We start from the raw sequence: 16004 nt of genomic DNA on the forward strand, positions 1-16004 counted from the left end.
GTGCGCTGGAGATGCTAGAATAAAGCATAAGCCAGCCATTTTGTGTGGGAGCAGCAGCCTAAAACTGTGCATAGGTTCCGGAGATTCCCCACACAGAGAAACGTGTAACATGGATTGGGCTCCACCAACCAACAGAAAATCAGGTAGCCTGGGCAGCAAACAGCAAAATGCACACAAGGAGAGCACTGATTTTACAGCTAATGTGGCAATGGGACTGAAAACAGCAGATAACTGTCCGAGTTACTAGAGAGCAGGCCAGCTCCTCAGTTCTTTGTTTTTGCAAACAAACAGGAAATTAAATCCCCAAGCAAACAAAAATCTCTGTGAGTAGGCCGGGAAGAAAGGCGGCAGAGTGGTGGCATGAATGTCGTGTGGCAGCAGCCCCTTATTGAGTTAAGCCGGAACCCAGGCAGGGGAAAAGAAACCCAGTCCCAGAACAGGGCAGCGCTGCTTGTGGGGTGGCTGCCTGGTATCAGCGGGAAGGAGCGGCCCTGTCCAGGCACCACCTGGGGCAGAGGGCGTTCCTGCTCCCCTGGCCGGGATCGGCCCCTGCTCTCCCTCTCTTGACCCGGGGAGCTGGCAGGAGCACAGGCAGGCCTGCAGGCAGGGGACACGAGTGGGCCCACCCGGCAGTGGTTTTTGAGACTATGCACGCACGGATGGGGACATGAGTGGACCCTGCAGTTAGGGCAGTGGGACCAGGTGTGAGGGAGCCTCCGTGCACAGGGTTGGGCATGGACCAGCAGGCAGCCCCCCGGCTTGGGGTTTGTGTGTGGGGACAGGGGTGAGAGTGACCCCTCCACACCTCTGTGTGGTGGTTCTACATGCAGGGACCTTGCACTGGAGTGTCTCGGTGAGGAAAAGGGGCCTCAGCCGACCCCCACGCTGGGGGGAACCCGCGTGCGCAAGGACAGCGAGCAGACCCCACCACACGGTGGCGGGGGAGGGGGGTCCCGCAGCCGGGGCAAAAGCGGCGCCACGACGGCCCCGCGCGCCCGCAGGGCCCAACGGCCATTCCCCGGGGGGTAGCCGCTGCCGGCAGCGGGGCTCCCCGCGCCGGGGACCCCCTCCCCCGGCGAACCCCCTCCCCGCCCGGGCACCGGGGCTTTCCCGGGCCACGTGTGCGGGGCGGCCCCAGCAGGCCGGGGGCAGCACCGCCCTCCGCGCAACCCCGCTCGGCGAGGGGGTCCCCACCCCGCGGCTGACGGCGGACGGGCCAGCGGCGCCCGCTCTCCTCCCCTTTAAGGGGGTGGGGGCCGGGCCGGACCCCCGCACCGCCCCCGCTACCTGCGGGCGGGGGCGCGCAGGGGCGGGCGCTGGGGAAAGTTTGTCTCTGTGGTTGGCTGCGCCGCGCGGCGCGGCTGGTCGGGGCGGGCGGGCGGCTCCGTGTGCTCGCAGGGCAGCGGGAGGCGAGCAAGCGGCCGGCCGGCCGAGGACCGCGCTGCCGCCGGCTCCAGGGTGAGGCGAGTGTGTGCGCTGACGATCCGCCTCGCGTAGGGAGAGGCACCCGTGCAGCCCTGCCAGCATGGGGCACCGCGGGGAGAGGACGTCCTGCCTGCCTCTCCTCCTCCTCCTCCTGCTCGGTGAGCTGGGGGGTGCGCGACCGGGGGTAGCGGGGAGGGTGGCCGGGGCGGTCCGGTCCGGGCTGGGCTAGGCTAGTCTGGGGTCGGCCACCTCGCCCGCAGGTAGTGAGGGAGGGCCGGGCCCGTGGGAGCGGGCCCCTTGGCGGGGAGGAACCGCCCGCCGTGTCTTGCTCGCCTGAGGCACGGCGGAGCCCAGCCGGGGCGCTGCCCTCCGAGGGGCGGCGGGGGGCCAGGCAGCGCCGCCTGCTCGCCGGGCCGTGCCGTCCTCCGGCTGGCCGGGCCGTCGCCGCCTTCGTCTTCTCCCGGCCCGTCCGCGGGCGTTAACGGCCGGCGCAGCCCTAACGGCTCCGCAGCCCTCCCGGCCCCCGCTGCTCTCTCCAAGGGCCGGGGCACGGATTGCTGCCGGGGATCTCCCCGAAACTTTAAGGGGCCTCCTCAGAGTAGAGATGGGGTGTTGGGGGTGCTGTCTGGCGTGGGTCCCCGGCGAGAGGGGTTTCCGCAGGCGGCCGGCGTCCCGCGGTGCACCGGCCGGGGTAACGTGACGGGGTAGCCGTAGTTGCTGTTACACGACCATGGGCTGTGGCCGCCCAAAGGTAAGGGCGGTGAAATTTCACCTCGCAGAGCGTGAAGTGACTCGTTCCAGGGCCCGGGAGGTGATCCTTCTGCCTATTCCACGAGGGAGACTGCAGGAGGGGCCCCCACACCCTGCACCCCGGCCGCAGAAACCCGGGTTCTCCAGGCGCTCAGGTGGTGTGGGGGAAGTGATACTTCTCCTGCACCCTCCCCTCCTGGCTCCCGGGGTTTGGTACCTCTGCCGTGAATTTCTTCTGCTAAGAAATAATTGTATAGGTGGTTTATACCGTGTTCACATAATTGTGTAACTGTCGTTAGCTTAACGTGTGGTATTGTTCCTTACCGGTGTCAATGCCAGGCAGGCAGTGTGTGGAAATAAAGACTGTAGCAAGAACTACACAAAAGGGTGGGTGGTGGGTTTTGAGGTTTTTTGCCTTTTTTTTTTCTTTTTTTTTTCTTTTCTCTTCAACATTGGACTTGTAGCATTGTTGCTAACAGTGTTGCTGAAGTAGCAGTGAGTGTAACTTGAGAACAAGAAGATTGTTCAGGTAAGCTAGTTCTGCATAGTATTTAAGCAGTTGTTCTCCGTCAGCTCTGTGCAGTCCAAAGTACTTTAGGTGCTGGTGAGCAAGCATGCCTCACAAATTACTACATGCAGTTCTTGTTTCAGAACACTTGACTAATTGCAGGTAGTAAGTGGGAGCCTTTTCCAGATTTGGGGTGGAAGGAGCAAGTAACTAAACACTGCCCCAACCTTATGCTGCAATGCTTTTCTTTAAACAAAACTCTATTTGCTGACTTAGTTCTTGTACTTTTGACGTTGCTATGACTAATTCTTTTTTTAAAGTCTGCCAGAGCACTTTCTTCATGGTTTGGCTGTTGGATCTTTCATATCCAGGTCTGCAGAGCAGATAGTTAAGAGTTGAAAAGTTAGCTTCCTAAACCTGGGCTTGTCCCAGTCACTTTCCTGAGACTGCTTGCAGGCATTGAGGCAGTTGGGGCAGAGGGCTGTCTATCTACAAGTCAAGATCCTACCACACAAAGGTGTCCGCTGTGCTTTCTCTTACTTGCAGCTGAGGTTAGTCATCTGTTTTATATAGGCATTCTGCCAGCTGGGGAAACAGTGAAGAACTGGAAAGAACACCTTTAGCGTTTTTGTTTTGAAACAGAAAGGGAATAAATTTTTTCGAGAGAATGGTTTAGTAGGACAAGCAGAAAATCAGGACTCTCAGATACTCAAGGTCATGCAGCAAAAAGTGAAAATTATTAAGGATGACATGCAACAGGAAAGTTGTTTCTTTCTTAATTCCAGACAAAATAATTAGAAGAATTTAAAATGTGCATGCACAGATATCTGGCCATTGTTCATGATGTGGTTTGTCTGGATGTTCTGAGTTGCCTTTTGGGGATTTTTTTTTTTTTTTAATTGGAATGGTGCTGTTAAAATTGAAAGTGCTTTTGTGTGCAGGAAAAAAAATACTATGAACTTTTCAGTCTTACTTGTGTGTGTTGTGGTGTCACTGTCTTCTGATACCATTACTTGGTAGCTTCTATGAGATATTCCAATGTTAAGAGGTTGGGAAGGTGGTGTTCCTCACATTCTGGATGGGAAAAGTATGCTTCTGTGAACATGTGTTTTCTAGTAGCTCTGTATTAGAGAGACAGGTTGGGGCTTTTTGTTAACTAATGTGCTGCAGGTGTTGAGGACTTCTTGTATAAGGAAGGTGGAGGGAAGGAGTTGAAGCGTAGAAGAGTTCATCCCTTGCGTGTACTTAGACTTGATTGTTTTGTTCAGATCTTTACAAAATAACCCAGCAAAAGGATGCAAATGGCTGAAGTATTTAGCTGTGACAATTAAGAATGTTTTCTCATCCTTTCTCCTGGATCCAGTACAGTTACAATCTGCCTAGTTAGGAGATTGTGGATCCTGAGATTAATACTTGATCTAGTCTCTCTTTTCTTCCCTTCTCTGGTGTGGTTAGATCCTGAAAAGAGAGGGCAGCATTGAGGACATTTTGCACTGCCATTGTTTGGTTTATGTGTGACTTCATTCTGCAGTCAATCTGCTTAATCAACCTGTGCAACGCTCTGGAAACCTAAACATCCATCCTAGGACAAGACATCCAAAAAATAAAACAGGTATCTGGTGGTTACCAGGGCTCAGACTGTAAACAGTAAGCCCTGCAGCTCCTGGATTTATTTTTTTTTTGTCTGGTTCTTGTTTGGGATTCAAAGTAAGATTTTCAGTGTATCTGAAGAAAGCTGGGTTTTGTTTGAGTGTTATGGGGCTTGAGGATGGGTTTCCCAGAAATGGCCTTTTTCTTACTACCATTTAGACCTGTGTGACACTCGCTGTCTGCTACGATGAAAGTCAGTTCCAGCACGCCAGATGCCCAGGAGCCTTGTGTATACATGGAGAGAGTTGTTTCTTACAACTCATATCTCAAATTCTTTGTTGTGTGAGGTTTTTTCTTTCTTTTCTTTTCCTCAGAAGCTACAACAATTAGTCATTTGAATCAACGTTTAATTCAAGCTCTGCAATAGAAAGCTTTTGGTAATTAGTGTAAGTTATTGTGATCATGAACTTCAAGGAAAAGTGTGCTTTAATCTTTCTCTGCATTTGCAGCTGAAGTGAAAGCATTAGAAAATGGGAGAGCCCCAAGGTTTAGGGCAGGGAGGCAACGTAAGGATGATATCCCACAGAGCGTTGAAGGTGTGTTAGAGTGGAATCTGTTTCCTCTTCCCTTACTGGTGCCTGCTCACCTCAGGCGAGCCTAGGGCTGGTGCTGGTGGCCTTTGCCTGCCTGCTGTTGGAAGAAGGCAGGCTCATATCCTCACTGATACTCAGAGAAAGGAGAAGCTGACAGCTAGGCTTGCCTATCTCTGTTGTAGCTTTAGAGGTGGTTAAAAAGGCTCACAAAGGCGAAATACGGACAAGCCTGTCCTGGTCTTAGCAGTCACAGACTGCTAAGGCAGTAGAAGTACGTAGTGAGCCTTGGAACTGGGTGGGTGAGGCACTGAAGGGCAGGTGGTGTTGCTGAGGAGGAAGCGCTTTCCGTGTGGTTTTGCCACGCTGATGTGTTTTCTTAGCGTGTAGGCTATGGAAAGATGTGGCAATCAAAGGGTGAGCAGTGTACTGAGTGTTTTTTCCTTTACATTCTGTGTTCTTTTCAGTTAGCAAATGATAGCTTAGTCACCGTTTTTTGGCTCTCTTGTATCTTTGTAGGTTCCTGTCCAGGGCTCCTTTTTAGGGAGTCTGGGTGCTTTTTCTGAAATTCTTTGACCTTGTTCTCCAGGTTTGTCGATTGCTACATTTCAAAGTAGCAACAGCTTGCTCTCTTTAGGTAGCCTCTGTTGTATTTGGCTCTAATCCCTGAACTGAGGTATAAACCTGCCTGAACAAGATTTGAAGTAAGCAGTAGGGGTCATCTAAAAATGCAGCCACATGCTTGATTAGAGGGGAATGTACTTAAGAAATAATATATATCCATCCATCTAGCTACTGAAACAAACGTTCAGGGACATATGAGATTTCAGCTTTCACATCTAATAAATTTATGGGTTGATTTGTTCTTATGTGGTTGGGTTTTGTTGTTGGTTTGTTTTTTGGTTTTTTTCCCAGTCTCCGTAATCCTTGTCAAACACTTATCCACAAAACAGTAGGGAAATGGTTATATATCTTGGTAAAATACTTTTAGAAAGTGAACATTTCAATTGTCTGGTTTTAGATGCCTTTCACTGATATATTTCTTTGTGTGGAGTTCTGTGTTTTAGAAGGAAGGGAAATGGACACATTATCTGAAAATGTGAATTCTTTCTGATTATGTATAGAAATCAATCGCTTGAAAGTTAAGTTGGAAAGAACTTGAGGAAAACATTAATAACATGAGCTGGGTCAAAGAAGGGGTTATGTCAGGGTCTGTCAAGGTCTCTAGTAGTTTTGAAAGAGATATTAGGTGGAATATAAAATAAGAATCTGTATCATAATGCAAAGAAAAATATCTTTTTTAATACTTTGCTTTTGAGTTTTATTGGGGATGTTGCAGTTACTTCCATGGCCCCTGCTAGATGTTCTGCTTTCTTAGAAGATCTGCAGTAGTAAGTGGTAAAGTCTTTTCTAGAGACCTGTAAGAGAAAATTGTATAGGGATACCAACATTTGAATTTCTGTCCAAGAATAATAAGCAGTTTCCTGCATGACCCTAGTTCCTAATGTGAACAAGGTGCCCCAAAACCAGATCAAACAAGACAGGGAGAGACTGTAACATAAGCAGTTTTTGTCTGGGTTGTTAGTATCTCCTGCCCTAAAGAAGGAATCAGCTTGTATCAATGAGAGATTAAGTTCTCCAATTGTCCAGTTTTTTGTCAGTTGATTCTTTAGAAAACCTCAAATTGTCGCTTTCTTCTAAGGCTTGAATACCCACTGAGAAGGGCTTTAAAAATAATGAGATAAACTTTTAATACACCTTATGCGTTAGGTTTTGCAAGGGGAAAGGTATAAAATCAGTTTCAGACCAAACTGGTTTTGGGATAGGATGATCTGAAAAATAGCTGCTCAGATGCCAAAAGCCTTGAATAACAGAGATCATCAGCATATCTAAAATAAGGTAAGAAGCAAGACAGAAGTTATGGAACTTTTTAAAGTTTCTTAGTTTTTTGAGTTTCGTATCAGAAACTGGCTTATTCATTTACATGTAAGCTTTCATAATTGTAAAGCATAACTGATTTCTTCTAACTGAAGTCTGAGACAGAAAAAAGGATATTTTTTTTTTTTTCCTCTGGAGTTGGAAGAGGTTTCAAAGCTGGCTTTCCAGTGGAAACCATTATCATCTTTAACTATGGCATACTGACTAAGTTTAAAGCGAGCTAGATAGAATGTAGAACCAGTGTTGCTAAATGCTTTTGAGTCTTGTAAAGTTATAAAGCAGTATGGTAATGCTGGTAGATTTGAGTTGATGTAATTGCCATTGGGACTGCTTGAAACTTGTGGTAGTGTTGCAGTCAGTGCTCCTTTTCATTACACTAGATGAGGCAAGTTGCAGAGAATGTCTTATGTGACAGGGTCTGAAGAAGCAGCCGCTTGGAGAACAATATCTTTTGTACGCAGCAATGGCAAAATACTGCTGCAGAAATATGAAGAATTGCTGAAGCAAGCTGAAGTATTTGACTAGTGATAATCTCTATGGCCAGATGGAATTTGCATGGATGCTCTGAAGGATCTGAACTGTTAGCTGAGCTATGGGAAGAATAGGCAAGTGAGTGAGACACCAAGTCCTGGATAGGATTTCCTTTAAAAAAGGATCTGAGGATGGTTTTTGGAATTAATTGTGAACTTCAGGAATGAGAACTAATTAAAGACTGGAGCTCCCAGGCAAGCTGTCACAGCTGCTGATAGGCAGGGCTGCCAGCAATGCCTGTAGTATATCTGCTTGATACCTTTTGTTATGAGGGCCATAACAAAATGGGCTCTTAAATTGTTTATTATTCTGCAAGACTTTAGGCATTCATGCTGAAATTTTCTGGGCTGTCTGTCTACTACAGGTTGACACTTTTTTCTAGGAAATACACTCCCCTTACACCCCCCCCCCCAAAAAAAAAAAAAAAAGCTCCAATATTTCCAACTGTTACACTTGGGGAGGGAGCAGTGAGAAGTAGCTATTTTTTCTTTTTAATTCTCGCATCTTCTGGCCAATTCTCTTGCCTCACTCTTGACCAAATAATAATCTCAGCTGCTAAGCTGAGAAGTTCTAGCACCTCCATGCTTTAGAGCAAGAGCTGGAAATTTGGCTGGAGAGTTAACTTTGCATCAAGAATGTGGCTTTTGCTGTTCTTATGAAAAATGTCCAAATTTGGCCACATTATAAGACTTGGAAAAGCATCAGTTTGTAAATGCTCGTCAGGGAATTAGTCTCAGGTCCCTAGAGAAAGCACTCTGTCATTGCTTTTAAGGTGTCAGAGGATTACAGCTGGAATTGGGGGGTGGAGAAGTAGAAGCCTCCTTTTTATTCCAGTTTCAGACTTCTGTAAATGTGTTGTGAAGTCCTTTTCTTTTTTCTTTTTTTTTTCCTCTCTCCCCCTTCTGCCAAATTGGCCAATGCTGGAGTGACATGCTGGTCTGTGTGGATCACTGATCATATCTGCTGTGAGAGTCTGCTACTTGTAGCACACAAAATGTGCTGTCATCTTTCTTATACGTGGCTTTTTTCTAAAAAGAAAAAAAAAATCAATGTAAACTTTATGTGTGGTTTTTAACTTCTGTTGTCTGGCTTCAGTTCTTCTCTCAGGCTTTTTCCCAGGTGTCCCCCATTGTCTTTTACTTCATGCTGGTGGTAAAACAACTCCTGCTGCTATAGTTGCAAAGTAGAGAACTTATGCCACTCTTTCTGTTTAACAGGCTTGATTAGTCTGGACTTGCCTTTCTACTGACTTTCTTAAAGATGTGGTTTAGCTATGCTACTTTAGTGCTTGCTTCATGACTGCAATTTGCATGCTTTCATGTTGCTTGAGTCACACTTTTCTTGTCATATCAGTAGCCATTAAAAAGAGTTTGGTGGAACCATTACTGGGGGTCATGTTGGTTAGCAAGCCCAGTTCTGACAAAAGCTAGCTCTGCTTGGGTTTGTCGGTCTTAAAAAGAATAATTGCCCGTGTACAGGACTTTATTTTCCATGCATGTTCCACTGTTAGCTCCAACTGCAGAGATTTAGCATCGTGTTTCAGTTGGTCTTTGATGCAATGTGGCTGTGGGGAATCTTTGAGCAGGCTGTAACGGCATTGTTCTCCTACACGCATTAAAATGATTGTTGCAGGAGAGGCATCCACGGGGACCTCTGCCAGCTTCTTATTGATGTGTTCAGTTTCATCTATTGACACACTACCCTTCATTATTACACAGTGAATCCTGTGGCAGTGGAATTTGGTATTAAATCTGCCCTGCAAAAGAGAATTGGCAGGAGCTGCTTCAAAATCTGTGTGAACCCTGCATTTGCAAAGAATAGCTTCTAAATACGAAACAGATGCTGAACTAATAGAGGATGCTTCCTAAATTTTCAGTGTACCAAACATCATAATTTTGAGAAAAATTCAGAATTCACATGATTTGTGAATAATCATTTATGTTTCAATGCCCTTTTTTCCCCCCATTCAGTTATGCTTGAATACAGTAAGTAATACTGAGGTGAAAATAAGCAATTATTTGTTAATGGAAACTGTTAGAATAAGCAGTGAGGTGTTAGTCTTTCTGTCTGTGCTCTAATCCTCTTCTGAGTTCTAGAAGGTGGGAGAGGTGATGTGTCTTCCTTTGTCTTTTGCCATTGCCACAAACTATTTTGTGCTTTCAGAGTGCCACCTGTAATATTTACCCAGATGTTACAACTTCCACCATCTCCCAAAAGAAGTGTTACGTTCTTTAGAAGCCTGGTAATGTACTGTGTATTGGGAGGTGGCGTCAGTGAATGTCGTCTATGTAAAGAGCCTTTATCTTGTATGTAGAGTGTGCTTGTTCACATTCAGTTCATATGGAGATTTAAATTAATGTAGAGTAATAAGTCTATTGCATCAACCTTGTTTCCCTTTGATCTCAGGGTTTGGTTCTAGACAAGGCGTGCTGTACCTTTTGGCTTAGAGAGTTTAAGTGCTTGGAGCAGGCTTCATCAGTGAGAAAATAAAAAGCGTGACAGCTTGTTGGAGACAAAATCACGTGATTGTCTGGAGGTGGGAGGTAGCAAGGTAAGCCTGGGTCTTTCATGTCTATCACAAAGCAGGGTTATATGGACACTAAAGCTATTGACTAAACCCTGGTTGCTGGCAACTGTATTGATAGGCACTTGTCAATAGTTGCAAAGCTGCTGACATCCCTAGGTTTGTGGCTTGCTTTATTTAAAAAAAAAAAAAAAAGTTGAGAAAATAGCATATATAGCCAGGAGTCAATGGGCACAGAAGTGTGGCTGTTGCTAGAAACTAGAGGTGGGGGAAGGAAGATGAAGAGAGAGTACCGTAGCAGGACACACTTCCCAGAGAGAAAGGGAAGTGGGGGAATAGCTTGTTTAAGATGGAAGAATGTGTTAGAGGTATGTCTGCATGAGATGGTGGTGTTGGGGCAGTTATCACCAAAAATCAGCCATGGTAAAAACCCACAAGTTTTTTAAAGGTCTGCAAGCAAATCTTGAAATACCCTAGTTTTCTAAGCAAAGTTTTCTGCTCACCACTGGCAGGTAAATGGAATATCTAATTGTAGACTCCTGCAGAGTTTAAAACAAGGACTGAAGTGTGATGCATGTTGCTGCAGGGTATGCTGTGGCATCTGAATTGATGCTGGTGTCTGCCTTTTGAGTCTGAAAGGGCGGGGCGAGGGGGAGGCTGCAGTACTGGGAATAGAGTTACTGGGTAGGGATGTCCCTCCAAAATAGCCAAAGAACAAATGAGACTTCAGATGGTACTCGTGTTCTTGCTCATGACCAGAGGGTGCAGGGAGTGTGCCTGTTCCAGACTTTGACTCATAAACCCATAATGATCAGCAGAGATAGGCCAAAGCTACTTAGAAAGGAGCTGTTTAAGGTGATTTAAAGTATTTCTCACTGACCCTCTTGGTGTGAGCAGTCAGCTTTTGGGTTGTATGTATATATAGAGATTTTTCTTCCTGTCTGAAGCTGTAGAGAGACACTAGTCTTTGCCCAGATGCACGAATAGGTAACCTGCAGATGGATGCAGGGCAGATGCGCTTGGGCATTCTGTACCCAGACTTGTAAGGTGGGTCCTTTCCTTGCTTTAACAATTCCTACCCAGAATAAGAAACTAGTCCCTTTATGCTGCTTTCATGGAACATTCATATGCCATCAAAGTAACTTGCTGGCTTCTCTTTCTTCTGTATTTTCTTCTTTTGTCACACTTCCGGTATTGGTGCGTTGGGGTGTGAACTCACTTTGCATGTGTGGATTTGGCCAAAGTCCAGTGTGAATACTATTCTCACATGAGTGACAGTCTGGGGTCAACTGTAATCCTCCAGTGTCAGGGTTGCCTTCTTGCTGTAGGATCTCGCTTGCAGTCCAAAATGGGAATTTGGTCAAATGACTGTCATAAGTACACAGATGTTTCTTGGAATTAAAGCCCTACAACTGAGGTTTCCACCTCAGAGGAGGCTGGTAATGTGAGACATCCTGTGACTGCCACTTGAACTGAGACAATGTGTTCAGAGAAGCTGTTTGGGGAGATGATCAATCATGGAGCTACAGGGTGAGCCTTGAAGAAGAGCGGGCTGTGCATGGGGGTGGGAAGTGTTTGGGGGTTTTGTCAGGGAGGAGGCAAGGGCCCAAGCTGTGGATTCTGTGAATGGCATAGTGATGAAGAGCACTTACTTCATGGTGATGATTTTTTTTCATCTTGGCCTGGTGATGTAAGGTCTTTTTTGACCTTGGGTGCACAGGAGGAGGGGTAAAAAGAAAAAAGTGGTGCTTGGGTACCTGGGTGCGAGGAGAGGGGGCTCATAGAAGATCTAGTAATGTGTCCTGGTTTCAGCTGAGATAGAGTTAACTTTCTTCATAGTAGCTAGTATGGGGCTATGTTTATGATTTGTGCTGAAAACAGTGTTGATAATATAGAGATGTTTTTGTTACATAGACGTGTTTTCCTTGCCGAGGTCTTTGCTTCTCACACCACCCCACCAGCCAGTTGGCTGGGGGTGCACAAGAAGTCAGGAGGCGACACAGCCAGGACAGCTGACCCCAACTGACCAAAGGGATATTCCATACCATATGATGTCATGCTCAGCATGTAAGGGGCTGGAGGAAGAGGAAGGAAGGGAGGGTGTTGGCAATGTTCGGAGTGATGGCATTTGTCTTCCCAAGTAACTGTTATGCATGGTGGAGCCTTGCTTTCCTGGAGATGGCTGAACACCTGCCTGCTGATGAAGTAATGAATTAATTCCTTGTCTTGCTTTGCTTGTGTGTGTGGCTTTTGCTTTACCTATCAACCTGTCTTTATCTCAACCCACGTGTTTTCTCACTTTGACTCTTCCGATTCTCTCCCCCATTCCACTGGGGGGAGCGAGTGAGCGGCTGCTGCATGGTGCTTAGTTGCCAACTGGGGTTAAACCACAACACAATGACATGTGCTGGACCTCCTTAGGACCTGTGTGCACTAAACGTATTGAAGGTCCATTGAGAAGACTCATTGTAGGTTAGATATTCTTTCCCTCTACCTCCTTGCTTAGGTGTCAAACTCTCATATTGACAGGGTTAATATGATGGACAGCTTTGGCCTTGAAGCCTTGTGCTGATTGTCGGAGGACAAAGATACCTGATATACGGGCCCATGCTGTGAATTGATGGTGGAGGACAGCTAGTTGCAGGGAGTTTGGTAATGTGAAGCTAGAGCTTTCTGCTTTTGAGTGTGTGGGTATGAATCCAGCCTTGCGTCTACCTTTTGCTGGGCCTGCGTAAAATGAATTACTGGTTTTGCTTCAGTTGAGTGAACATAAGTCTGTTGGCCTGAGAAAAATAGCAGCAAGTACTGGGTGGCACTCTAGTCAACAAGATCGCTCCCCGAACAAGGATGAGCACACTCGGTTTCTGATACAAAGCAGCCAGATGCGTATCGGTTGTGGCTGACACACGCACATGGAGGCTGTCAAGGGGACAGCCCTGTCTGTCCTCTTCTTGACTGTTCTGTTTGCGTGGGTGAGCAAAGAACTTTGGCCTTCAAAGCTATTTGAGTGCTTCTCAGTGCTATTTAACATCACCACTTCCCTCTGCACCTCCCCATCAATTGTTGTTTTTACGCACATTATAAATTTGAAAGGCTCATGAATTGATGATTGCTTTCAATACGTATAGCCAAGGAGATTTTTAACTTGTGGTAATTAATGCCCTACCTTTAAGACCTCCGTGTGGTCCTGGATATATACTACCAGATTATGACAAAAAATATTCTGATGATTGTTCCTGTCTGGCAAGACCTCTAAATTCCTCACAGGCAATTGGATGTACCCACTCTACTGTAATTTGATATAAAATTTGCTTCTGAGTGTTAGATTTACCCTGTTTAAACCAGATCTCTAGTAGTTCCTCAGAGGCAGTAGTGTGTATAGGTAAGTCATGCTGGGTTTGGACACTTACTCTCTACAGATGTGCGAAATGGAGCAAGTATGGCTACCTGTGTTCTTGTTCTTCTGTGGCATTCTTTGGAGATGGCAGGTTCATACACTGAGTGTAGCTTGGATGGTTGGTGGGAGCTTGCGAGGATCTGGCTTTGCTTCAGTACCCTTTGCCGCAGGAGCCTGAGAGTGTCTCATAGCTAGCCTTCCACTAAGGTGGCTCTCCTTTATCTTGAAAAAGATAGCGTGCATGCTTTGTATCTAAATAGATAAAGGCCAGTGAATACCTGCTGGGAAACTTGAATAGCACTCATTTAGACAGAATTCTGCTTATCTGGTGGTATATATTGTTGGCATTTTTAGAGTGGAATCTCTCTCTTGCCCTCTTTCAGAACATCTGTTTCTGTGCATGAAGTCATCTTTTGCCTGCCTTTTTTCCTCCATTTGAATTCACTTCTACCTAAACACTCTTTTCTGCAGCATCAGAAGTATGAATGCCAGCAAGGATTTTGTCAGGTCATCTTGGGTGTTTTGTTCTGCAGGAAAGTCGCTATGGGTAGAAGCACTGGAGTGTATAGGGCAGAACTGTGAGGGGCTGTGGGACTTGAGCTGAGTTTGTGCTCGTTGATGCAGGATGATAGCAAAGGTATAACTGTGCATGTGAAACTTTACAGAGGCTTCTCACTGCATCTGTCTCATAAGAAGGACCTGTAATGCCATCTCTTCTGACTGTATCAGCTGGTCTAATGAAAGATCTCTATAGAATATTGCCTTAGACTACTGTGGTTACTAAATGCTGCTACTAGATTATACAGTTTTCCTGTGACTTGAAGTTATAATTCTGATGATGATTTCTGCCACGTGCATCCTGTCACAAGTCCCAAGTAATAGTAAAATTGGAGTTTAAAACCAAGTAAGCTCTAAAAATGAAATAGTTGGCAGAACATTCTTTGAATTTATAGTGATAGTAATAGAGAAATTCCACTGTCCATTTCTGGATTCACCTCCCCTCTGCCCCCCCCAGCATCATCTAACTCTGTTGTACAAATTTTTTATGTTGAGATAGAAACTAATTAACTAATTGGAATGAGTTAGTGTTTTCTTTCCCTGTCCTTTGCCATTTCTGGCATTTAAGGAGGAAATAGGGACAAACATTTAACTAAGTGGCATCTAGGCTTAGCAGGAGCTTGTGAAGTTAGGATGAGGAAGTCTGTCCTTTTTTCTTCCCTTTTACAGACAGAAGTTAAGGAGCCTCATTTTAAACTTTTCCTGCAGGTTGTTTCTCGTAACTCTAGTACTATGTCGTGGTCTTAGTCTGGCTTTGATGTCTGCAATTCAACATTCAACTGTTGCGCGTTTCCACAATAATATATAAATGTTGAAACAGTCCACAATAGTGATGCTAAATTTGTTAGTAGCTTTCAGTGTTGACATTCAAGGACACAGCTTTTACCTCTGCTGTTGTTTCAGGCTATCTACAAATAACTTACAGCCTTGGCTTACAATAAATCTGTTTGGGTGGGTTTCACTCAGTTTGGGCTAAACAGTGTATAAATATATAACCTTCCTGTAAAAAAGAGGGTTCTAATTATAATATCAGTTGAGTTTTGCTGCTTAACAGATGATCGTTTCAGTGATAACCAGTTGACTGACCATGCCTGTGACTCTTTCCTAGCAGTCAGCTATACACTTACTCTTTCTTAAAGCGCTTATCAGCTAGGAATAAGAAGTGGTTTTGATGATTTACAGCACCATGCCTGAGAGCTTTCTTTTTCCAGAGATTTTGTAATCTGAATAACATGATGTGAGTACAGCTTTATTAGAATTGTAAACTCCCATAATAATTAGAAGGGAAGAATACATCTGCCAGGCAGATTAATGAAGATGGTTCTTTTCATCAGTAGAGAGATTTTTTTCAATAGGATCTCAGAGAATTCTGGGAGATTAATTTCTTGCATTGAACTGCTAATAGATGAAAGTACAGTAGTGTGAATGGGGAAGGCAAAAATACAAATACCTTAAACAAAACTGCCCAGGGAAAATAATTACTCAAGTGTTAAACTGATTTTTTTTTTTTTTTTTTTTAAAAAAAACCACCAGTTTTCTTTGGCAAAGAGGATCTCCTTTTATGATAAAAGCAATGAGTGTTCAGGGGTTTTTTTTTCAATCTAGGGACAGACTGGACTTCCGTACTTTAAGACTTCCTAGCAATCCCTTGTCCAAGGCTTATTGATTCCTTGTAAAAGGGCCAAAGTTCCTGAAATAATCTGTGTTTTGTCTGGGGAAAGGCGAAACCTGATCTAGCTGCCTGCTTTGTACGCTGCATTTTGACTCCTGGTAGACTTAGGCTATAAAACTACAAGCAGTGGAGGCATTTGTAAGCTGTTCTTGCATTGCATTATGGCTGGTGCTCTTCTGCTTGAATTCTTTGACATGTCTTAATTTCATATTGTGGATTTTAACTGGTTTAAGCTCCTGAGATCATTAATCTCTAAAAAATTGTTCTTATTTCCGCAAAATTAAGTGGGGAGGCAGGGGGTGAGGTAAAAGGAGAGTTGTATAGTTACATACAGCATTTACAGAGCTCTAGTTACCTTCTTCTATTTAGGTCTTCACCAGCAGCAGGAGTGCCTTCTAGGTACTTTGTTACTTTCTTATAACAGTAATAATACTGATAAACAACCTTTGTTGTTATTTATGACTGCCATACCAAGAAGAGAGCTAAACCCAGTTGATTTTGTGATGTAGTAAAATGAAAAG

The 16004-nt window shown here is 45.2% G+C and overlaps 1 protein-coding gene across 2 annotated transcripts in view; it reads left to right on the forward strand.

Moving 5' to 3' along the window:
- Positions 1 to 1238: 1238 nt before the first annotated feature.
- Positions 1239 to 16004, forward strand: part of PTGFRN (prostaglandin F2 receptor inhibitor) — a 71574-nt gene continuing 56808 nt past the window's right edge. The window contains exon 1 of one of the 2 annotated variants that reach the window (XM_054804429.1): positions 1239 to 1583. In XM_054804429.1, coding sequence (XP_054660404.1) covers positions 1526 to 1583 — 58 coding nt within the window. In that variant the 5' untranslated portion in view covers positions 1239 to 1525. The remainder of the gene's footprint in view (positions 1584 to 16004) is intronic. The other variant, XM_054804420.1, reaches the window with a different exon arrangement.

The sequence above is a fragment of the Grus americana genome, chromosome 1 (genome assembly GCF_028858705.1).
Source record: "Grus americana isolate bGruAme1 chromosome 1, bGruAme1.mat, whole genome shotgun sequence".
NCBI classification, from domain to species: Eukaryota; Metazoa; Chordata; class Aves; order Gruiformes; family Gruidae; genus Grus; species Grus americana.